At 41.1% G+C, this 24,298-nt stretch overlaps 1 protein-coding gene across 1 annotated transcript in view; it reads right to left on the bottom strand.

The window, feature by feature from the left end:
• tnk2a (tyrosine kinase, non-receptor, 2a) overlaps positions 1-18,229 on the bottom strand; it is a 32,652-nt gene extending 14,423 nt beyond the window's left edge. The window contains exons 1-14 of the mRNA XM_050056616.1: positions 17,738-18,229; positions 13,177-13,339; positions 12,998-13,068; positions 12,350-12,556; positions 12,019-12,168; positions 11,800-11,895; positions 11,176-11,357; positions 10,924-11,050; positions 10,606-10,752; positions 8,048-8,142; positions 7,411-7,605; positions 6,733-6,824; positions 6,054-6,098; positions 5,717-5,952 (exon numbers count right to left, since the gene is read on the bottom strand). Of these exons, the coding sequence (XP_049912573.1) occupies positions 5,717-5,952; positions 6,054-6,098; positions 6,733-6,824; positions 7,411-7,605; positions 8,048-8,142; positions 10,606-10,752; positions 10,924-11,050; positions 11,176-11,357; positions 11,800-11,895; positions 12,019-12,168; positions 12,350-12,556; positions 12,998-13,068; positions 13,177-13,339; positions 17,738-17,854 (1,923 nt within the window). The 5' untranslated portion in view covers positions 17,855-18,229. The remainder of the gene's footprint in view (positions 1-5,716; positions 5,953-6,053; positions 6,099-6,732; positions 6,825-7,410; positions 7,606-8,047; positions 8,143-10,605; positions 10,753-10,923; positions 11,051-11,175; positions 11,358-11,799; positions 11,896-12,018; positions 12,169-12,349; positions 12,557-12,997; positions 13,069-13,176; positions 13,340-17,737) is intronic.
• Positions 18,230-24,298: the final 6,069 nt, after the last annotated feature.

Here is a 24,298-nt window from a genome sequence, read left to right as displayed (position 1 = left end):
GAACTGAGGAAATTCCCACAGGGCATTTTGAAGATATATATACTGTATGTACGAATGAACAGAAAGACAACTCAAAACCATTATGCCTCCAGCTTTGTCATCATAATAACTTGATTCATATGCTTAAATAACGACACAGTTTTCTTACATAACATAAGCCCTAGACCTTTTGCAGCTAAACAAAATATGTGAGTGAGTTGAAGGCTTATTTTGAATGTGATAATGGCAATTTATGCACTAATAACTTCAAAAGAAATCTTGCTAGGAACATTTCATATTCATAAAGATTAATTTCTTAATTCAACCCAAACTGGATGAACGAGATCCATGTCAGTAGCTAAAGTCTATTCACAGATGTTTGGTCACATAAATGATCCTTGTTTTTATTTTATTCTTTCAATTATTTTTTTTTCTTTCTTGCCAATTGATCTGGCATGACTAATTGTTTGTACTTTTTTATAAGAGTTGAGTGATCGGGTTGGTCCAGTTCATGTCTGTAATAACAGTGGAACAGAGAGGAGAGAACACTGTAGATGTTTTCAGACAACTGAGTACATTCCAGGACACCACCGCCAATATCACCAGTGACATCAGTGAATTCACAGTCTGTTACAGTGAAATCATTCTACAACCCGAAACCATGAATTACCAGAACTATCTGGAAACATGGAGAATTATAAAGTAGCAGCTAACATTATAAGAAGAGGCAAAATAAAATAGACAAGATTACAATGCACAGGTCGCATCAGTCTGCGCTGAGGTGCTGGACCAACCTTGCCACCCATGACAGCAAAAGTGCTCTACCAAAATATCTGTCCTCTAATATTATACACAATCATAATACAGTGCCACTAAGATATAGAATACATCTCCATATTTTTATGTTGTAAACATATGTAAACAACATTTGAAAACTTCAAAGCATTTAGCTACAGCTTAGTGGAGATGATCAAAAGGAAGACAAGAGGAGACACTACTGTGGAAAGTAAACCCGTAAGCATTTATGTACACATGATCAATCAATGAGCACAGATCCATTACACTGCGCCCGCCTCGGGCTCATACAGGGACAAAAGATGATTCAAGGCATTTCGTAGCCAAAGGCTGGACAGCTTCTTTTGAGGACATGGATGTGTGATAAAACAGTCTGAGATGGTGTTTGGTCTTTGACAGGACTTGAATAATGTGTAATGCTGGGGCACAATTGCTTTCTGTGTGTGCTGGCGTGGGACAGGAGAAAGGTAGCTAAATGCACCAGATGCAATAGATAATCATGTGTGAAAATTTAAAACCACCCGCTGTCCTATGACTGCGGCTCATTTGAAGAAATTTGTAAAAATAAATACTTTAGCAAAAGCGTGTCCTGCTGCAGAACATACACGTCATCCTTCCTATCAACCTCAGCTGGATAAATGATTCAAAACTGAGAACAGCTGTGAAAAAAAGGAATCAAGTGACCAACAGGGATGACCAAGCTAACACTACAGCTAGCAAACTAATCTGGTAGCATGTTTGCTACCAGCTACTGTCACAATGCTATTTTATACAGTGCACATAATGTTGTATTATGTGGAAGTATTTCAGCAGGAATATGTATTAGAAAAAGAAAAGACGTTTTCTGTCTGTCTTTTACGCACATTAGCATCAAGCTAATACTTTGGCATTATCAAATTTAATAATCTAGGAAAGAGGTCTGTGCATACAGAAAACAATAAGTAGGGATTTTTGAATCAAATTTTTCGCCCCAGATCCCGATCCGAGTCATTTACTATTGAATATCTGCCGATACCGAGCCAGATGCCAATTTTCCTACTTAACACAGCTGCACAGTGCACACTTTAAGTGCTTTAAAATGACTAAAATCAATCCGATGTATAGCCTTTGCTTGACAATTTAATAGCTCTGCAATGCATTGAGAAAAATATCCCCTGCATCCAAACTGTTTCTTAACCCCCCCTGACCTCGACCAAGACCGATTGCACACAGGACCAATAGATCAATTGATGACGCCATCTCCATCACCCTCACACACTTGGAAAACCCCAACAGTTATGTCCGGATACTGTTCATTGACTACAGCTTGGCATTCAACTCCATTGATCCAAATAAACTGATCAGCAAACTGCAAACACTCGGTCTGGGAGCCCTTCTCTGTCAGTGGATTAAAAGACTTTCTTACCAACATACCCCAACACATCAAGATCAGCCACCACATCTCCTACACCATCTTTCTCTACACCAGCATACCCCAAGGCTGCATCCTCAGTCAAGCCCTCTACTTGCACAAAACCAACTGCCTTATCAAATTCGCAGATGACACAACCGTAGTGGGACTCATATCAAACAATAATGAAACAGCTTACAGGAAAGGAGTCCAGACCCTGTGCGCATGGGGCAAGGACAACGACCTCATCCTCAATACAAAGGAAACAAAATAAATGATAATAGACTTAAAAAAAAAAAAAAAAAAAAAAAAACACTCATCACAGTGGACTGCACATTACATACAAGAGGTGGAAAGGACTGCAAGCTTTAAGTTCCTGGGGGTGCACATAGGTGAGGCCCTGAACTGGAGCCTGAACACCTCCAACATTATCAAAAGAGCCCAGCAAAGGACCCTGAAGCAAAACAGGCTCCTCAGGAACCTCTGATATGCTTTTACCACTGCACAATTGAGAGCATAATAACATACTGCTGCACTGTGTGGTACTCCGGCTGCACCACAGCTGAAAAGAAAGACCTGGAGCTGGTTGTTGACCCGGCTGAGAGGATCATCGGCTTCCCCCTACCACATCTTTGTGACATCCACTCAGGCCGTCTTCTCACACAGGCCACAAACATCAGGTTGGACCCCTCACACCCCGGAAACCCCCTCTTCATCACCCTTCCATCAGATCGGACTCTATATAGCCCAGTATAGCCAAACCCGATGCTCTAATAAGCCCTGATGCCGATCTCTGAGATTGGATCTGGACATCCCTGACAGAAAAGTTAGGGATAAAAAACATGATTGATCCCTCATGGGAAAGGGATGAGCAACTCAAGAGAAATGGACCAAGAAAAAAAACAAGAGAAAAATGCAAATAAAATAAAATGAAAGCTATATATACTCTAAAACATTTCACTTATACATAGGAATGACCCCTCATTGAATCCATAATCTTCTTCAACATAACAGCCTGCTTTGGTGCTTTGAACAACTTCCACCTCAATCCTCCCAACAACAGCATCAGAACGAGCAGCAAAATCATTGGACTGCACAAGGACCACTGAGTAGCATCTACAGCTGAAATGAAAGGACTTAAATAGCCTCAGGCACCACACACACACACACACACACACACACACACACTACACAACCACTGCAGCCACTTACCTTCAGGTCACCCACAGGTCACTCCTATTCAAGACCCAGTGGGCCAAGTCAGGCTTTGTGCCTTCTTCCAGCAGACTAATTAAAGGAATAGTATGGATTTTTTGAAGTGGGGTTATATGAGGTACTTATCCACTGTCAGTGTATTACCTACAGTAGGTGGTGGTCAGCATGCCCCCAATTTGGCGAAGCAGGCAGGAGTACAGACAAGGAAGCTAAGCAATGTACTGCTGTGAACAGGCAGCAGCAAAACGTATTTTTTATTTTAAATGTATGCTACATTAAGAATATTTTCACTACATTTACTTTCGTACAGCCCTTTCTGATGGGGGACTGCAGCCATTACATTGTGGTTTTCAAAGCCACCAGACTCCATTGGCAAAACTAATTTTACCTCGCTGAAAACAGGAGCTGCTGGTCTACCACTGCCTCAATCAGTTAGTTTGTCTGTGTTATTGTGTGACTTGGGTGAATCCAAACTAACCCTTTAAAACGCCAAAGTCACATATTAACAAACACTAACTCACAGAGCAGGGCAGCATGAGACCAGCAGCTCCTGTGTTCTGCGAGGTAAAATGACTGTTTTAGTTGATGGAGTTTGGCTTTGAAGAGAGCATAGATAAGTTTCAGTTCAGTTTCCCATTGGAAAATATTCTAAATATAGCGTACACTTAAACTGATATTTCTTTTTTTAGGTGGCTGAAATGGGTTTTGCTGCTGCCCCTGTCCACAGCAGTATACGGTTTGGTTTCCGTGGCGGTACTCCTGCCATTTCTCCAAACTGGGAGTATACCAACTGACATCTACTGTGTGTAATACACTGACTATGGATAAGTCTCTTGTATACCCCCTATTTAAAAAAATTCCGTACTCTCCCTTTAATGCCTACATTAACTTGGGTGCTTAACCCTATTTATTGTCTATTTATGGACATTTGTAAGGACACTGAATCCCACTAGTGGATACATCTTAAATTGCACTTGTATGCTGTCTACTCTTGTTTTGTGTATGCACTCATGTTTTTACACAAATGAAATGGATTAAGTTATTCTGATACATGCAGCTGCTTATTCTGTATTTATAATCTCATTTTTGCTATTACTGTACTTATACCTGCACTATACAGCATATTGTGCCCACTGCACATGTTAATACTGTTGGTACTCTATACATCATAGCATATTCCACCTCAGAAGTTCCCAACTGGTCCAGCCACAGGGTCCAGATGTCTCTTTAGTCATTAGTTCAAGGTCTGCACAGTTTAATACACTCAGGGCCGAATTCACGTCTCGGTGCTCCGGTGTTATTTGCACGTATTGAAATGAGGTAATATGCATATATTTGGCGCAAAAATTGCCCCTTTCTATGCAAATGAGCCTCATTGATAAACAAGGTCTAATTCACTAACACCAGCGCTTATTCAGTACTTTGCCAAACAAAGTCTGCCATTGTTCTGCCACGGTGTTCTTGGCGTAAAGCCAGCGTTTATACTTTGCCATGTGACTAATTGCAATCAGGGGCAAATCAGGGGCAAACTGCACTCAGCTGCCAAACTTTGTGGGCGTGTTTGCGCTGGTATGTCATTAGCGCAATATCCTTTGTGAATAGGACGTTAAGACGGAGCAAACTGCGGGTGCAAGTGAAGTGCAATTCAAGGTGCTATCAGCGGCCGCAGTTCATTCTTTGTGAATTCGGCCCTCAGCGTCATACTTGTGTTTGGCTATGTCTTCAAGCTAGTTTGCTGTCTCTGTTATGTAGCTGTCCCTTAGTCACTTAAAGCCCAGTTCAGACCAAAGATTTGCGATGAGACGAGTTGAAACGTGCAACTACTTGCAATGCGCAGTTCTGCAATGTTCTTAAAACTTGACGGTTCACTCCAATGCAACTAGATGAGACAGTCTATCATCTCTATGCAACAACTCTCTGTACCTCCGCTCTGTTTGCAGCTTTTCAGGCTTATTTTGTGGCTGAATATAATAAGTAGCGTCTATACATATGATGAGGATAGTGATAGTGAGATGCTGGCTACAGGTGCATTTGTAGTAGGGATGAAACAGCGGAAAACATAAGCTAAACGAGCATCGGATGGACTGTGTTCATAATAAATACACCACCTTAATATAAGTAAGCAGCGGCAATTAGTTAGTCAGTGAGAATGTGTGTGTGTGTGTGTGTGTTTGTGTGTGTGTGTGTCCGGCACTTGCGCAGGCGCATGTGAGGAAGTTGTTTTAATTGCTTACACATGCCCATCTATCATCATCATAAGTAGCTTTTACCCATCTTTAGTTTTAAATGGTATAGCAACGTATATCATATCCAACCACTCTCACTCTCTAACTCTACCTTCAGTGTGTCCTCATCCGGCTGCCGCGTCTCAGTGAGCGGCGAGGGCGTGGTCGAGCTGAAGCTGTCGTCAGTGAAGTCAATGAGCGACACCTCGCTTTTGGCTGAGCGCACGCCGGACCCTTCCCACGGTCGCAGCTTCAGCCCCAGCGACACTCCCAGCCTCTTCAGCCCTGACGAGGCGCTGGTGTCGTCATCGTCGTCGTAATCGTCCATCACAGAGTCGTAGAACGGCTCTGGACACACACAGGCAAACACCAGAGTGAGAAAGCAACAAAGGTGTGTATTCTAAGGACAGATGGAGTATAGACAGAACAGGGGAAGAAGAAGCACTTACTCTTCAGCAGAATGGCAGGTTGGGGTGGACGAGGCGGTGGTTGCTCTGATGAAGAGAGTTTTAGACATTAATCAAAATGAACACATGTGCAAAAAGACACATGGAGTAGTGGTGGAAGAAGTTTTCAAATCCTTTACTTTAGTAAAGGTACAAATACCAGACAGTGAAACTACTCCACTAAAAGTTATGTAAAAATACTGCGATCGAAGAAGGTTTTTAAAGAGTTCATTAATCTTAAGAAGTAGGAGAATTTTCTCAACATATAAAGGGAAACTTCCAGGAACACCTCACATCCTTCAGTTTATCACAAATACTCATGATCATAATCACCAAATCCGAAGACACATGGTTTTCACTGGACAGGTAGAGGAATAAAAAGTACATTTTGAAGGGATAGTTCGTACCATTTAATGTGGGGTTGTATGAGGTACTTAAGGTCCCATCTAAAATATGTTTTGCTGCTGCCCCCGTCCAAACCAGTACATTGCTTAGCTTCCACAGCAGTACTCCTGTATGGGGGCATGCCACTTATCATCAACAGTATACAATATACTGATTATGAATAACTACCTCATACAACCTCACTTCAAAAAATCCGAACTGCACCTTTAACTAGAATACCCGAGTAAGTGTACTTCCACCACTGAGTGTATGTATTTAAATGTTCGGACAAACTTACTCTTGGAACGGTTGGGGAGTTTGGTCGGTCTTGCAGTGCCCGAGTCCATCCCTAGGACATCAGGAGGGTCCATGGGGTTCCCCAAATACAGACTGAAAGAACGCAGACAAGTCAGTCAGATTTAGTGACAGTAAGTTGGAGCTATTAAGTCATTTAGCATTAGTTTGTATGAAGAATATGTTTAGATAAAGTCTACAAAATGGGCCAGGTAACGGCTGAATGTATCATTTCTTTACCAGCTTAACAAGTACATCTGTGAACTGATGCACTGCTGCACTCTAGTGGACAGGGATGGAAGTACAGGTAGCCATACCACTAAAATACTTTATGACAAGTTTTCAAGCTCTTGAGTATAAAGCACTGGCTCCAAAATATACAGTAAAGACCTCATTATGCAGAATCAATGGAATATAAATGTGTATAAGCATCACTTAATGTTGGTTTTGGTAATTCTAATTTTACGTTTAATTTCTCTTGTATAGTTTTTATTTCTATTTTATATACTTTATATACTTATTTATGTTCTTATTTCTGTCCTTATGGTGACACAACACCTGAAACTCCCCTCTGGAGACGAATAAAAGTTGACCTTATCTCAAAATGAATCCCAGAGTAACACCTTCCATTAATTTCACATTGTATAAATAAAGCTAAACTGAATTGGTGAGAATTATTGACCTGTCTATGCGGTCTGCGTGTCCCCAGCTCCTGTGAGGGTCCGTGTCTCCGTGTCCAGTGTGGATGAAAGAGTGTTTGAGGGGCCGGCTGATGTCCTGGGCAGATAGACCGGCGACAGACGTCACCACGTGTCGAGGAAACTGACCGACACGCAGCGTCCCCCTGTTCTGACCTCGCCACCAGTAGTGCTCTGCCCTGAAAACACACATACAGAGATTTACAAACACAAAGGACCTACCCTCTACTCTGTTTATCACGTGACATGCTCTTCTGATTTGAATTATCTGTGTCCTGATATTCGACATAACTAAACAATAATGGGACTTTCCTGAGTGCAAGAAACTGTTTCTGTCACATTAATATACTTATATAAATCAAATAATATTGTGTTAACTTGTTAACATCACCAGATGCCACAGTATTTATGTAATGAGCCGGTAACAGGACAGTAATTGCAGTAATTTCCCCCAATGCAAGGAATCCAGCGTCAACAAAAGATTCATTTGTTGTCTCGTAGGAGCGATCATCATTTTGCCCTGACACACACAGGCATGACTGTCATGCTAGTAATCCTGTTAAGATACTGCTTTGTGATTAAACACCATTTTTCGAGGGAACCTGCATGTGACAAACTGACCTTCCCTCTATGATGGTGATGACGTCGTTCATTTTAATCTGCAGCTTGTCTTCCTCCTCAAAGTCCTGCAGCGCTCTCATGTCTGTCGGCATGGTCTGCAGAACACATACACACTTAAGAGTTGGAGCAAAAAGCCACAATGACTTATCACTGTCATCAGTGGGATCCAAGAGGCAAACATTTCAGGACATTTTGTGTAATAGTGATGTATTTGTTTCCATTTGCTTCCTCTTCATTGTCCTTTATTTGCCTGTTGCATCACCCTGGTGACTACTTTTGGATACATTTGTGTTTAAATAATGATACACACCCCTCTGCTTCCACCAGTACGTCACCAGAAGAAATATCATCCCCTAAAGGTTGTTGTGTGTTGTCATGTAATTGATTATACGCTACCATATAGAAAGGTCATGTGGGTTATAATGTCCAGTGTGTTTCCATTCATATACCTACAACCTATCCCTTTCTGCTTCTGCATTCTAAGACTGCCTAAAAGTAGCGGGGATAAGAGTTTTTTCCTTGTCACTGTGATCAACATGTAAGGATGATGTTAGTGTGTTGGGCGTTTCCATTCACATCTCCTACGACTGCAGAGCTTAAATGCCGGCACACAGTCCTGTTCTTATGCATAACTCTCTGTCTGGTGCTGCTGTAGCTGAAAGACACACCTGTAACTGTGTTTCATCTCATAGGCCCAAAAATATTTATCTATTCCTCATAATTATCCCTCTGTCTGACCCTCCCTGTGTCCAAGGCCATTTATTTTGAAGGGTCTAGGCTATTTGATTGTTCTCTATCATCAGGCTATCATTAATATAAGCAGGAGATTTTAATACAAAGAGGTAACCATTGTATGCTCATTTTGTGAGCTCATTTTGGTGAAAGTAACACAAAATTAATGTAATTAGTAAGTTATTACTCACCACAGTAATTTTGTAAAGTAACTTATTACTTTTAAATGCAGGTAACTAGTAATATGTAATACTTAACATTTTGAGAGTAGCTTGCCCAACACTGGAAATTATTCATGTTATTTATCTACATTCATAATTTCATACAAATCTCTCAGTCCAACTAAAAGTAAACACAGAAATTAGCTCCTGATATTAGCCATTATAGCTAGCTAACTACTTCCAGGGCAACCTTCTGGCTACCCAGATATTTGAAATGATTTACATAAAATTGAGTTTAAAAGCATTATACTTAAGTGCATTTTTGATGTACTTTAGTAGGAACACTTCACCCCCCAAATGACCATTTCTATATTAATTTCTCACCCTTATTTTTTAAGATAACCAGCACGTTGTCCTGGAGCTAGCTCCCTATTAGATACAATCGCTAATCCAGGGGGCTACTTTCTAAATTTGCTTTCATTTACACTTAAAGAGACAAGTTCTTGCCTCTTTATTTAAAAATATAAGTTTATTTGGAGGCCCATGCTGCTTGCCCCTTTATAAGTTGTTCTGCAGGATGTCAGGTTTTTTAGATCCCTACAATGGAGTTGCAAGTGCAAAGTTAGTATGACCCCATTAAAGGAATACTTTATCCCCCAAATGACAGTTTGTATATCAGTTACTCAACCTGTGTTACATTGAATTCGGGAAGAAAACTTTGTTTTTCTAGCATGCCTCTAGTACACGAAGAATCCAAAAACAAAAAAATTCTTGATGAATTTACGTCATAGGGGTCCAGGTTTAACAACAGCAAACTCAGTACTTAGTAAACACATGCATTTTTGCCAAAAGCTTACCATTTCAAAATGAACTGAAAGTGAAACTAATCTATGCTCTCTTCAAAGCCAGACTCCATTAACAAAACAGCAATTTTAACTCGCTGAACACAGGAGTTGCTGGTCTACAGCTGCCTCTGTATCTGTAGTTCGTCTGTGTTATTGTGCGACTTTGCTTAACTCAAACTAACCCTTTAAAAACACCAAAGTCATACTATTACACAAACTAACTAACTGATTGTGGCAGTCTTAGACCAGCAGCTCCGGTGTTCAGAGAGGTAAAATTACTGTTTCTGTTAATGGAGTTTGGCTTTGAAGAGAGCATAGATAAATTTTACTTTTAGTTTAACTCCCCAACTATGACTGGACACATGACACTTGGATTATACTGCACAAGCTGTGTGAGAGTTTGTGAACAGATATTTTGTTATGGTGTTGTTGTTAAACGCGGACCCCAATGACTTCAATTCATCAAGGATTTTCTCCGTTTTTGGATTCTTCGTTCACTGCAGAGGGATGCAAGCAAAACAATTCTTCATGAATTTAACATAACACTGGATGAGACATTATTATACAAATGGTAATTTTGTGGGTGAAGTATTCCTTTAAAACTTTTCCAAGAAAACTTACACATTTCTAAAATTATATATCATTAAGCAACAATTTGCCAGGCAATAGCATGTATAAAGTAGGTTGATTAATATTAGCTCCATATTGACTGACTACAACATTAATAGTGGTGTTATAGTAATAATAATCTAATCATGTGTAGCTGATATGATCTATTATTGCAAAAGGTTTATGAATCTCATTTTGACTATAGTGCTACCTCAAGCAGGAAGTCTCTAAGGGCGATGAAGGTGGGTCTGTCCTCAGGTTTGGGGCTCCAGCACTGCAGCATGACGTTGTAAATATCCTGAGGACAGTCGTCTGGTTTACACAGCCTCTCAGCCTCCACGTCCACCTTGTGCAGGATCTGCAGAGAGACACATATATATAACAGAATGCTGAAGAATCATTATTATCTGGTGAATTTTTAAAATTGCACAAAGCTGCAATCATTTTGTGGGTTGAGCTTTTTCAGAAAACATTATATGCAATAATAGATTTTTATCCAAAAAAGATGTGAGTGTGCATATGCATGCACCTGGCTCCCATTAAGGCCCAGCCACGGCTCCTGTCCGTGGGTGAACATCTCCCACAGAGTGACCCCAAACATCCAGGTATCGGATGCATGTGAGAAAGTACGAGACTTCAGAGACTCCGGAGCACACCTGGAGAGAGACAAGATGGAAAGAAAAACTTCGCAGAGCAACACTCGAACTTTTGAATCACTGGACCCTGGCAACAAAACAACAAAATGACACATGATTTAGTGCGACCAGGACGTTCTTCTCACCATGGGAAAGGGATTTTATGTCCCTCCTCCATGATGTATTGGTCAGTGTGCGTTGGCAGCGCCCTCATTAGGCCAAAGTCTCCAATCTTCACCGTGTCATTGGTGGACAGCAGAACGTTGCGGGCGGCCAGGTCCCTGTGGAGGAAACGTCTCTGCTCCAGGTAGGCCATGCCACATGCCACCTACACACCCACAGAGTCACACAGAGACAGAACCAATTACATTTGATTAACAAATGTACTTTAGTATAACCTTAAGGTACTTGTACTTGAGTATTTGCTTTTTATGTAACTTTATACTTCGACATCTCAGAGGCACATATTGTACTTTTTATTCCACTACATTTGTCTGACAGCTTTAGTTACTTTTTTAAATTATTTTTTTTACCCCCCTTCCTGTCCAGTGAAAACCTGCTCCATGTTTTTTTCTTCTGCACACAACAGCCATACTACACTGTCGTACTTTTGCCATTTGCTGCATAATTCTTCTTATCATTATTATTATCATCATCATTATTATTATTAGTTTACAGAAATGATAAAGATCCACAGTGTGAAAAACTCCTCTGATTGTTGGGACTGAACCAGCCATGCATCTGTAGGCACTTATTGGTGTTGCACTGACCTGCACAGCGTAGTTACACAAAAAGGAGATGAGGATGTGACCCTGACGCTTTCTCAGACGATCCAACAGGGAGCCCAGAGGTGCCAACTCAGTCACCTACACACAAGCACACACAATATGGAAATAAAACACTCCACTCATTATTATTTACATATCTAACATGTGACTTGGGTGTGTACTTTTGCTTCAACATGTTTGAGGATGGCTGAGTGTGTTTACCATCTTCATGGGCTGTGTTAGGACGACGCCGTACAGCCGGATGAGGTTCTGGTGGCTCAGTGAGTGCATGGCGTTCACCTCTCTGATGAAATCATCCAGACCGTCGGATTCCAACACGGCAGCCTTCAGACACTTCACTGCCACTGACAACTAAGAGGAATGAGAGGGAGAGATGATATAAGCTTAACGACCGACAGAATAAACTGCTGTAATTCAAAATGGTGCCTCTGAGATCCAACCTGAGCTTACATGTCATACATTTTGCACACTCCACAGCGTTTTATACATTTCCTTGTTAGCTACTACCCTCTACTGTGTCTCTGCATCTCACCACTCTGCCGTTGGGTCCGGTCCACTCTCCTCTCCGCACCACCCCGAACGTGCCATCTCCCAGACGCTCAAACAGCTGCAGCTCCGTCTCTCTGATAAGGCAGGTGAGCGAGGCTCCCGGCTCGCTGTTGGCTGGTGCTGAGCTGGACGACGCCCCCTGAGGGAGAGGCTGCTGGGAGTCGGCATCGGGTCGTTTAACCGGAAACACCTACAGGGCACAGAAGCAGAAACCAGAGACAGGTTTTCATACAGCCTTTATAATAGCAGATTCTGCACATGAAAAGACCGATTTCCCCCTGCTGCAAGCAAAAACTAGACAATTAGGTATTTTTAAATCTTCTATTCTAAGCTGCAGGATTTTTGATTTGATTTTTTGGGGATCTACACCAGTCCAAAATGGTGTGTAGATTTCAGTAACAACCTCTCACAGAGGAAGACTAGTTTATTGTTTGAGACAGTACCTGGGAGAGCAGCCAGGTTATTGTTTCATTAAAATATGAAACTCCCACATTCTTTACTGATCACGTTGAGGAAATATGTGGAAAACCGTCTTTGCAACATAGAGCAAAATATCTGTGTGTGTGTGTGTGTGTGTGTGTGTGTGCGTGTGTGTGTGTGTGTGTGTGTGTGCAGGACAGTGTTACTCCACCTTGCTCATCCAGGACTTGCGTTTATAAAGGGCTCTCCTCCTCTTGACGGCCTCCCAAAGCCTCCTCTGACCTGAGCCAACACAATCACAAACACTTTATATGTAAACTTCACACCAAAGCACAAATAAACTTGAATGTATTATTTGTAAATGGGAACAGAGGTAGTAACAGGACGTACCCGGGCGTCCCATGCCGATCTTCTCCAGGTCTTCATTCTTGACGTAGTCGAAGTGGGAGAGCCGCGTGACGTTGAGATCATCACGGATCCGCAGGAAGTACTGCTGCAGCTGCACATCTGTCAGCAGCTCCAGCAGCCACTCTGTCCCCTCCTCACACTGCATCTGCACACACAGTTACCTCCTCTTACTATACATGTGAAGACACACACATTGACACGACAAAATCACTGACGAAGGTGCATGTTAGAATCTACCTCTAAATGGGTGTTAAGTGTGTGGTATGTTAGTGCTAGAGGAATTATGAAAACAAGCAGGCTTTAAGAACTGTGTTCAGTTATTGAGTGTGATGTTAATGGACTCTTAATGAACACACTGCAATGTGCAGTGGAAATGGAAGAGCTACTCTCAACTACAAAATCAATATTTAAAAAATCATTTTTACTCTCTACAACCCGCATAAAGACAGATATAACATGTTAATGAGTAAGCTTTAGAGGTGCTGATAGGCAGATATTTTACATTTGGACAGAGCTAGGCTAGCTGTTTCCCCCTGTTTACAGTCTTTATGCTAAGCTACGCTAACCAACTGCAAACAAAAAAAGCAAATTAGCATTTTTTCTATAATGTCAAACTACTGCTTTAAGTTGGATTCTTCTTAACTTTTCCACCCGACTGAAATTACATCATGTATTTTAAACCAGTTTTGAGTTGGAATAAGAAGAATCGACCAGGAAACAACAAAAAAGCAAAGAAATTCACATTATATAAAGCTATAAATGTTATTTATTGGCGGGAGTATTCTCACTTTTGAGGATTTTGCTTTTCCTTCTGTCTCTGCAAATACATTATTTTAGACAAATACTGCTGTAAACATTAAACAGCTGAAGTCTTTTTTTTACATGACCACATAACATTAACAGTGCTGGGTATCAGTACTCAGTTCCTTTAAAGTATTGACAGAAATAACCCAGTACCAAGTAGAATTGAAACTTCTACAGTCAAACGTTACCCACGTTTGATTATTTTGTTTCTCTCTAACCATTGACAATTCCAAAGTCTGTCCATCCCCTCAGGTTAAGAGTCTGGGTGTCATCCTAGACAGTACACTGTCCTTTGAGGCCCACATCGGTAATGTTACTCTGTCTGCACACTAGGGTTGGGTACCGAAACTCGGTACTTTTTGTACTTGGTACCGATTCACGTCGGTACTTTGGTACCGATTCACGTCGGTACTACCGAGTACCGATTCACTTAAAATGAATCGATGCTAAATTTCAGTACCTGAGGTGGAGGCGGAGCGAGAGCGCATGACTCGCACCTCAGATTCAGCAACAATGGCAACAAACAAAATGTGCAGACAAAAGTTAACGTGCAGCACTGTTCCTAAATGTTCTCAATAAAATGTTGAAACTGAGAAGTTTAGACTTTAAAAAGTACCAAAATATAATAAAAATTCCAGATACTGGTACCAGTACCGTATCGGTTCAATTATGAACGGTACCCAACCCTACTGCACACTCTCATCTACAAAATATTAATCGGCTTCGAGCATGACTCGCACCTCAGAGTGCTGCTATCCTCGTTCACTCTTTGGTTACATCTCGTACTGTTTATTGCAATCCTGTCCTCTTTGGTCTTCCTCTCAAGTGTCTTCATAGACTCCAGTTGGTCCAGAATTCAGCCGCCCCTATCATTACCAGAACCCCCTCCATAGACCATATCACTCCTGTTCTCCAGCAACTTGACCAGCTTCCTGTCAGTTTCAAGATTCTGCTTCTCACCTTCAAGGCCCTTCATAATCAAGCCCCTACCTTCTAGTCTGAACTCCTTCATAATCACACACACCCTCCCATACTCTTAGATCCTGTTCTGCACTCCAACTCACATCACCATCTGCCCACTTGACCACCATGGGTTCTAGAGCATTCAGCTGTCCGCTATACCTAATATTTATATGTACGATTTTTGTCATTTGTCGTTTTGTTAACTTTTATTGTATATTATGGAATCATTTGGTTTTATGATCTATGGATACATTGCTGCTTGTTTTTTAACTGTTTCTTGTAAGGTGTCCTTGAGTGCTTTGAAAGGTGCCTACAAATAAAATGCATCATTATTGTTATTATTATTGTTGTTGTTGTACCCAGATGTAGAAAAAGGCTATTTGTATGGTTTTGCATGCACCCAATAGCTGCAAGCGTTCTTTAATTTAAGTGACGTTGTGATTGGCCTACTGCCACAGCAGCTAGAGCCCATTCAGTCTGTGGTATATTTGTATATAAATAAAATAACTAAAGTAGTTAACTGAACGCTTCAATTTTCATGATGGGTATCGAATGAAGTAGAAAAAGAAGTGTCAAATTAGCTACTCAATGGTGTTAGTATCACTTTAAGGGTACATAAAGGTACATAACATACACAATTATTAAGGGTCTCTTAATGGTTTTTTGTCAAATAAAGGTATGTACATAGCCTGACATTTTACAATAGAAAAAGCCCTCGAGGACTTCAGTCCTATGTACTGTGACGTATTCACTGTCATCACGTTAAGTCTGAGAGGGCACAAGACTGCAAGCCGCTGATACACGGGCCTCAAGTCTGTTTCACTTGTTGCCATGGAAACACTCTGGCAACAGCTACAATGTACACTGCTACACATGTCCACTGCTGTCATGCTCCTCATGCAAATGGATGATGTCTGCTCATCTGTCCCTGCAGATAACAAGATATAAATCCATGTAAAGGTTTTATTTTTAAGTGAACAAAATTATATTCATACATTTCGTTACACCACGAAGACTATACACATTTAAATACAGAAATGCTTTAAATAAGGACAAAACTATGACTGAATTAACTAAGTATTGCTTACACTAGAAGACTTTTATTCTTTTTTTTCAACAAAGTTTCTTAGCCTTTATATTTGGCTGTACACAGCTTTTAGCCTATAAGGTAGGCTGCAATAATACAATGCATTTTGATGACCTCTACAGCCTATACTTCTACATATCTGAATATTATTTCTGGTCTACACAATTAAAGTAACCTTTTAATACAGTAATTGTTCTATACTATCATAATAAGTTTGTTTTGTTTTTTTAGTCGGCATTTGGAAAAACTACAACGCCATGTTGGTATTGCGATGAATTGTGGGTAATTAAATCAATGACGTCTTGTGAATCTGCACCCCAAGCAGACTATTGTGAAGTCTGCAGAAAGGACAAGACGTCCGGACATTTGGACTTTGCAACATAAAATATGTCTTACACTCACTGACCACTTTATCAGGTACACCTGTTCAACTGCTCATTAACGCAAATAGCTAATCGGCCAATCAAGTGGCAGCAACTCAATGCATAGGCATGTAGACATGGTCAAGACGACCTGCTGAAGTTCAAACCAAGCATCAGAATGAGGAAAAGCAGTGATTGAAGTGACTTTGAACGTGGCATGGCTGTTGGTGCCAGACTGGCTGGTCTGAGTATTTCAGAAACTGCTGATCTACTGGGATTTTCACACACAGCCATCTCTAGGGTTTACAGAGGATGGTCTGAAAAAGAGAAAACATCCACTGACCAGCAGTTCTCTGATGCCAGAGGTCAGAGGAGAATGGCCAGACTGGTTCAAGATGATAGAAAGGCAACAGTAACTCCAATAACCACTGGTTACAACCAAGGTCTGCAGAAGACCATCTCTGAACCAACAACACGTCCAACCTTGAAGCAGATGGGCTACAGCAGCAGAAGACCACTCCAGGTGCCACTCCTGTCAGCTAACAACAGGAAACTGAGGCTACAGTTCACACAGGCTCACCAAAACTGGACAATAGAAGATTGGAAAAACGTTGCCTGGTCTAATGAGTCTTGATTTCTGCTGCCACATTCAGATGGTAGGGTCAGAATCTGGTGTAAACAGCATGAAAGCATGGATCCATCCTGCCTTGTATCAACGGTTCAGGCTGGTGGTGGTGGTGTAATGGTGTGGGGGATATTTTCTTGGCACACTTTGGGCCCCTTAGTACCAACTGAGCATGGTTTAAACACCACAGCCTACCTGAGTACTGTTGCTGACCGTGTCCATCCCTTTATGACCACAGTGTACCCATCTTCTGATGGCTACTTCCAGCAGGATAACGCACCATGTCACAAAGCTCAAATCATCTCCAACTGGTTTCTTGAACATGACAATGAGTTCACTGTACTCCAATGGCCTCCACAGTCACCAGATCTCATTATAACAGAGCACCTTTGGGATGTGGTGGAACGAGAGATTTGCGTCATGGATGTGCAGCCGACGCCAAATTTAAAGAACGGGACCCAGCAGGTTTGGAACAACTGGACTACACCATTAACTTAAAATCAAATGGACGGTAGTCTGTACTGGCAGTGCTGCAATCATTATCAATGCACACACCACCACAAACATACTTACATCCTCTCTCTCACACACACACACACACACACACACACACACACACACACTCTTCACCTCATAAGCACACTCACACAGTGAGAGGAGAAGACGAATCATTTGATTTCCACACACAACTTCACATATTACCATTTGTGCCCCGACACCTTCTCTGATCCTCCCGTCTCTCTCCTCTTCGTCCTCCTCCTCCCCCTCCTCCCCTCCTCTGGTGTAGGGGAGTCGCCGGTACATATAGCTCTCCCCCATGCTGTAGCAGCTCCTCTCGTCCTTTGCCTTCTCTGTCTCTCCCTGTCTCTATTTTCTTTTGGCTCTTCTCTTTATGTCTAGCTGCTATTCAGAGGAGGCGTTAGCTCTGCCGCTGTGCTCCGAGTCTAGTTTGCTAATCTCCTCTCAGCTCCATGACCTTCTCTGCTCAATCGATAAGCGCGTGCACACGCACGTTCACGAACACACCGGGAGGCATTTGACGCCAGTCTCTCCAGTCGTATCACCCAAAGCTATCTATAAACTCTCTCTGTCTTCCCTCCCACTGGGTCTTTCTCTCCCTGCTGACTCACGGCTTCCTGCAGCGTCGGACACCTCCATACTTCCCTTTCTCTCTCCATCTCTTCCTCGCTCTAGCTCTCCATCTCCTCCTGGCTCTGCAGCCGAGCCCACTGTCTGTCTGATGATAAATAATTCAGCAGCTCTAACATGAGGATGAGGGAGAGGGAGATCGCGCAGGAGAGGAGGGGAGAAAACGTAGAAAGAAAAAGGCAGACAGATGGATGGGTAAATGGATGAATGGTCAGACCAAAGAGAAATAACAGGGAGACAGTTCCCAGCATGCATCTGATAGATGCAGACATGCAGATGGTACAACAGCTAAGCTTGACACCAATCCAAAGAAGAAGAGCATTTCTAGATAGATGGAAAGATGTTTTGGTGAATCTGAGAAATTAGCTTTGGAAGCTGTGAGCTGATTTCAGGAGCATTTTTTTGGAAAAATGGTTGCATTGAAAATACATTGATTGTTTATCTACTGACTGGGATCAACCTCTTGGTTGAACTCTGCAGCTCAACCAAGAGGTTGGTTTCCTGTTACATTTACATTGATTTTAAGCTCCTCCTCCTTGTATACAAAATCCTAAAAATGGCCTAAGACCGAGCTACATCGCTAACTCCCTTGTTAAGTATTTGCCTCCAAGAACACTGCCATCATCTACTGCTGGTTTATTGGAGATTCCCAGCAACAGCCTGAAGAAGATCAGGGATGTAGCCTTTGTCAATTACGCACCAAAGCTATGGAACACACTACCTACTGATATCAGGGAAGCTAGCTCGCTAAATATTTTTTTAAAAAGACTTAAAAACATATCTCCTCACTCTAGCCTTTAACTAGCTCTGACTTTCCTGATACAGGTCTGAAATTGTTTCTTTTTACGCTGCTGCAATTCTTTTAAAATGTTGTATCTTACTTGATTTTATGATTTATGGTTTTACCTTTGATTTTATGATGTCATGATTTATGACTTTTTAATGATTTATTTCATTGTGTGATTTCTTTTGTATGATCTTAAGTCTTTTGCGCTGCATTTCTTGTAGGAAAGGTGCTTTATAAGTAAAGTTTATTATTATTATCAATATGATTATTAATACTATTATTATTATTATTATTATTATTATTATTGTTTGGGTTTTGGGCTGAAGAAAATTATGACTGGCATTTCAACTCCCAAGCCTAGTTTAGAATAAAAAGTCTATCAATTAATTTAAAAAAAAAAAAAAAAACAATAATTGATATATTAGGCAATAATGTAACTTTAGGTTAGTTTTAACCCTAGAGCCATTGTTTAAGACATTGTTTATTACATTTATTACTTCTATGACAGCGTATTAGGACATTGCAGGTAAAAAAAAAAAAAAAATGACAGGGCTGGGGGGGGGGTTGTCAATATTCCCAATAAAACTCTGATTTTCTAACTTTTAAGTTGTAAATTTACAAGAAAGAAACTTGTAAATTACCTGAAATAAATACAAATCACACACAAAAAAAGTTAGTAAAAATGATTTGTTTTTTTCTGTCAAGGAAACACATCACTTCACTTTGCAAGCTTGGATCAATCTTATCAAACCACAGATGCCACCCGGAAAAAAGGAAATCCCAGCAATCACTGAGATGCTGAATGAACTTTGTTTGATTGTCAAATCAAGACGTCCCATGGTGGTTAAAAATAGTTACAGAATAAAAGTTGTACTGGACATTACCTGGCTATTAGCCAGCGTCCTGGCAACATCCCAATATGATGTTAAGAGGAATTGGCCTGTTCAGCTGTTTTGCTTAAGTATACGCTGTGTGCATTCTGAGCTTTGTACATCCTATACACATAAAACAATAAGCAAAAAGGCGGATGTAGTTCGGTAGAAAAAAAATAGTTCCAACATGAAACTGCTCACAACAAGGTCTGTGGATTATCTTGAGTTACCAGGTCATGATTTCTGGAAAGAGACATTGCTGTTGAGTTTTTCAAATGTACTTCTTTGATACATTGAGCACCACAAGCCAAGCACCATCTAGTTCCATTACTGTATATCCCAGAGAAGATACACATCATACAGCAGAAATCTCCAACACTCAGCAACTCACAACAAAACAATCCAGACTGGTAAATAGCACTACAGGTAAGAGGAAAAATATGTATTTTTAATTTTGGGGTGAACTGTCCCTTTTTTTTTTTTAAAGATTTTTTTGGGGCATTTTTAGCCTTTAATGGATAGGACAGACAAGTGTGAAAGGGGGAGAGAGAGACAGAGTGACATGCAGCAAAGGGCCACAGGCTGGAGTCGAACCCGGGCTGCTGCGGCAACAACAGCCTTGTACATGGGGCGCCTGCTCTACCACTAAGCCACCGACGTCCCTGAACTGTCCCTTTAACACAAAGATGCCATTTTCAAACAGATTTCAGCATTAATTCAGTTCTTGTCAGTGTGTTTGATAAAAGCTTATTCACTGCTTGCACTGAGCTCTTGACAAAGACTAAAATACACACAAAAATGATCCTGTGAGCTTCATTCAAAATATAATTGGCTCAATGAGCTTAGAGTTGGAAGTAATATGAACGTGGCTCTCATGGAAATTAAAGATGTAAGGCATTAATCTTTAGCTTCCGCTGAGCATTTAGACAAGAGAGAAAGGAAAAAGAGAATAAAACAAAGAATTCAATGCTGTAGAATTAGAAGGAGGAAGAAACAATGACAAAAGTGAGATCCTGAGCCATCACCATGGGCAACACGCGATGGCAAAGACAGGCCAACTGTCGCCTGTGCATTTCACATGCGTGTTTCTGTATGTGTGCATCTGTGGCCTAAATGAGCACAAAATCAGAGCTTTCATCTCTCTGCCTGCACGAGTTTTTATCGAGGGCGATGCTCTAAATATAGGAAAGCTAAATTTAGCTTACATTCAGTGGCTTGGAGAGTGGAGCAGGGCTGCTTTATTTTACTCTCAGCATCAGATACCTGAGACTCAGTCAGATAGATACGCTGATGTTTCCCTGGTGAGGGAGATGATTTATTGTGCATGTGCATTCCCGGTTTTCTCGATTCACTGTCCACATGTTTTGACCACTGAGTAATTACAGACACCAGGATTCAGCTTTCCTGTAATTTTGTACATTTATAGTGGAATCAGAGACAGAACATGATGCAGAGAGGGAACATTCAGAGGAATAGAAAAGGAAGAACTTGTTAAAATATGGAGTTGTTACGTTTACTGAGGCTATTTCTGGCTTTTAACCTTTCCTGCACAACATTCAGACTTTTTAAATTCTTGCTGTCTTTTAATACACGTGTGCAAATAAAAATAAAAGTGTAAAGCTATTAGATATTCATTTTGCTGTCATGTACAACAGGGAAATACAGCAATTTCAGAAGCTTTAACCAGAGAAAGTTTGTTGTTTTTGCTTGAAAAATGACAAAGAACATTTAGCGATTATGGAAAAAAAGGTCAGTTAATTTTCTTCATTGCAGCTCTAATGTTTCCCCAATGTATCAGTCACTAAAGTAAAATATTAACATAGAAAATACAGATCAAGAAAAGGAAGTTTGGTGTGTATTCTTTGGTCGGTAGTCAGACACCGATCAGTCAAAACATTAAAACCACTGACAGGTGACGTGAACATTAATCATCTTGTTACAATGCAATGTTCTGTTGGGAAACCTTGGGTTCTGACATTCATGTGGTCGCCACCAGACACGCTCCACCCACCTAAACACCAGTGCAGACCAGGTACCCCCCCCTCATGGCAGCGGCACTCCCCAGCAGGACAATGCACCGTGCCACACCACAAAAATTGCTCAGGAGTGGCTCAATGAACATGACAGGGACCTCAAGACATTGACCTGGCCTCCAAAATCCCCAAATTCCAGTCTGATCAAACAAGATCTGAAGCCAGTGTGTTGGTGCCAGACACTATAGGAAATCCTCCAGAGGTCCTGTGTCCATGCCTTGACAGGTCAGATAGTCTGGTCTAAGGAGGACCCTCCGTGGATCGGGAGTACCTCAGGGGTACCAGCACGTCCTTCAAATGTTTGATCAGGTTGGGATCTGGGGTATTTGGAGGTCGGGTCGACACCTTGAGCATTTTGTCCCATTCCTCGGGTCATGCCTGAGCAGTTTTTGTGGTGTGGCATGTGCATTGTCCTGCTGGGGACAAGTGCCATTGCCATAAGGGGGTTTACAAGGTCTGCAAAGGTGTTCGGGTGGGTGGAGCGCATCAGGTAGCATTTACATGAATGCCAGGACCCAAGGTTTCCCAATGGAATATTGCATTGTAACAAGGTGATCAATGTTGTTCACTGCACCCGCCAGTGGTTTTAATGTTTTGGCCAATCTGTGTATATTAGTGCAGTCATAACACAGGGAACATTTCTAGCCACTTTTTAAAACATGCAAAGCTCATCTTTTATTCAAGAGATTTAGTTAATGTTTCTTTTTATAAGAAAATTCAAATTTGCTGGTAAGAAAAAAATATATATTTTTGAATACACTTCTGGGGCTGCTGAAATGTTTCCTCTTTTTTGCTGCAGCTATTCTTCACCAAAATAATCTCATACAGGATGTGTGTCAAACTTGTCTCACCCTGCAGAAGTCTTCTGGTGGATCAGGAGTTAACGCTGCAGTCAGGAGTGACTGAGGTCGCTGGAGGTCACCTGGAGGAGGCCATGGATGAAGAGACCCCACATCTGCACGAACATATAAAGAAAGAAAGTTACTTCCAGAAACATACAAAAAAAATGAGTAAAATTATATAAACTGACATGAAGACAAGAAAGAAAACTTGAGCTTCATCCGTCTGTAAACAGCAGAGTAAATTATGACACTCAAGCAGTCAAGTCTCAAGTCCTTGAGTCGAGACAAGTCCTCATAACCATTTGCAGGTCTGAATGTTGACCACAAAAATGGCACAGTATCTAAATATTTCACTTTTGAGTGAGTCTTTAAAGTGTGGCAATGCAAGGCCTGCAAGATGTCTGTTTTATTTATATTTTTTGTTTGAATGTTTCCGCTTATACAGCTGAAGTCAAGACAAAAGTCTGAGCTATGTGAGTCAGGTCCAAGTTAAGTCTCAATCGGCATCTGCAGCTACAGCTGTGGGCAGTGAGGTCATGTCTTCTGTTTCTTTTCAAGGAATTTATTCTGCAGTTTTTTAAGTTTGTTTGTTTGTTGTTCGGGTCAGAAGAACCCAATCCCGCTGCACTTTACTGGAAAATGCACACACGATCCCTTTTTTTCTCACCGACATTTCATCAAGACTGCTTTTAGGGCCAAAAAAATATACAACAAATGAAGCATTCAACAGAGACCTTGAAGCCATTTTTATCTCGTGCACACATCTTTTTATGATTTGCTTGCAAGATAAAAATATATCCCTCAGAATACCAGGGGCTTTCTGGCACTGCCACCACAATGTCTTTCCTAGTTGTAAGCAAATGACCTGAAACAAATCTAAATGCTTCAGATCTTCATGCTTGAACATTAAAACTGTGTATAATAATTTAATTTAAAAGTTAACTGGATGAATAAAATATGGCAGCTTCAAGACAAACTTTATTTTGTGTGTTTGTGTTGGTTAAATCTTCTGGGGGTGAAGCAAGGACTCTAAAATGACTCAAATTGGCTGTAATCTGATATAAAACCATAAATATTAGGACATAAATCTGACTCCAGGTCAGCTCTGCGTACTGACTATATATTTATATTAGAGAAACAAACATAATACATGATTTAATATTTTTAAAAAAGTCAATATCAGCACATTGCAATAAAACTAATGTATGTATAGTATGCATCTGCAGGGATTTGGATATTTAATAATCTCTATTATAATTGCTCAGGCTGCTTCAGTCAGTCTGTCCTCCAAAGCTGATTAGCCTCAGTCACGTTAAGTGTCTACCTGTCTGTCTGTCTGTCTGTCTGTAAACATCTCACCGTTACTGACAACAAGAACTTTATTTCCTTTTTTTTTATTAATGTATTGTATTTTGTTTTGGTGCAACATGTCGCATCTCCCTCACAGAGAGTAACAAGCTGCTGGAAGGAAAAACAACCCCCGGAGTACCGACCTGTGAAGACGGGCTCTGCGGGAGACCAGTGTTCTATCTCCGGTCAGTGCTCGCTCCGTCCGCCGCTCTCAGCCGCCGCAGCCCGGC

This window comes from Epinephelus moara, chromosome 11, assembly GCF_006386435.1.
Source record: "Epinephelus moara isolate mb chromosome 11, YSFRI_EMoa_1.0, whole genome shotgun sequence".
Classification (NCBI taxonomy): domain Eukaryota; kingdom Metazoa; phylum Chordata; class Actinopteri; order Perciformes; family Serranidae; genus Epinephelus; species Epinephelus moara.
The sequence above is the reverse complement of the archived record's forward strand: the minus strand, read 5'-3'. Positions and strand labels throughout refer to the sequence as shown.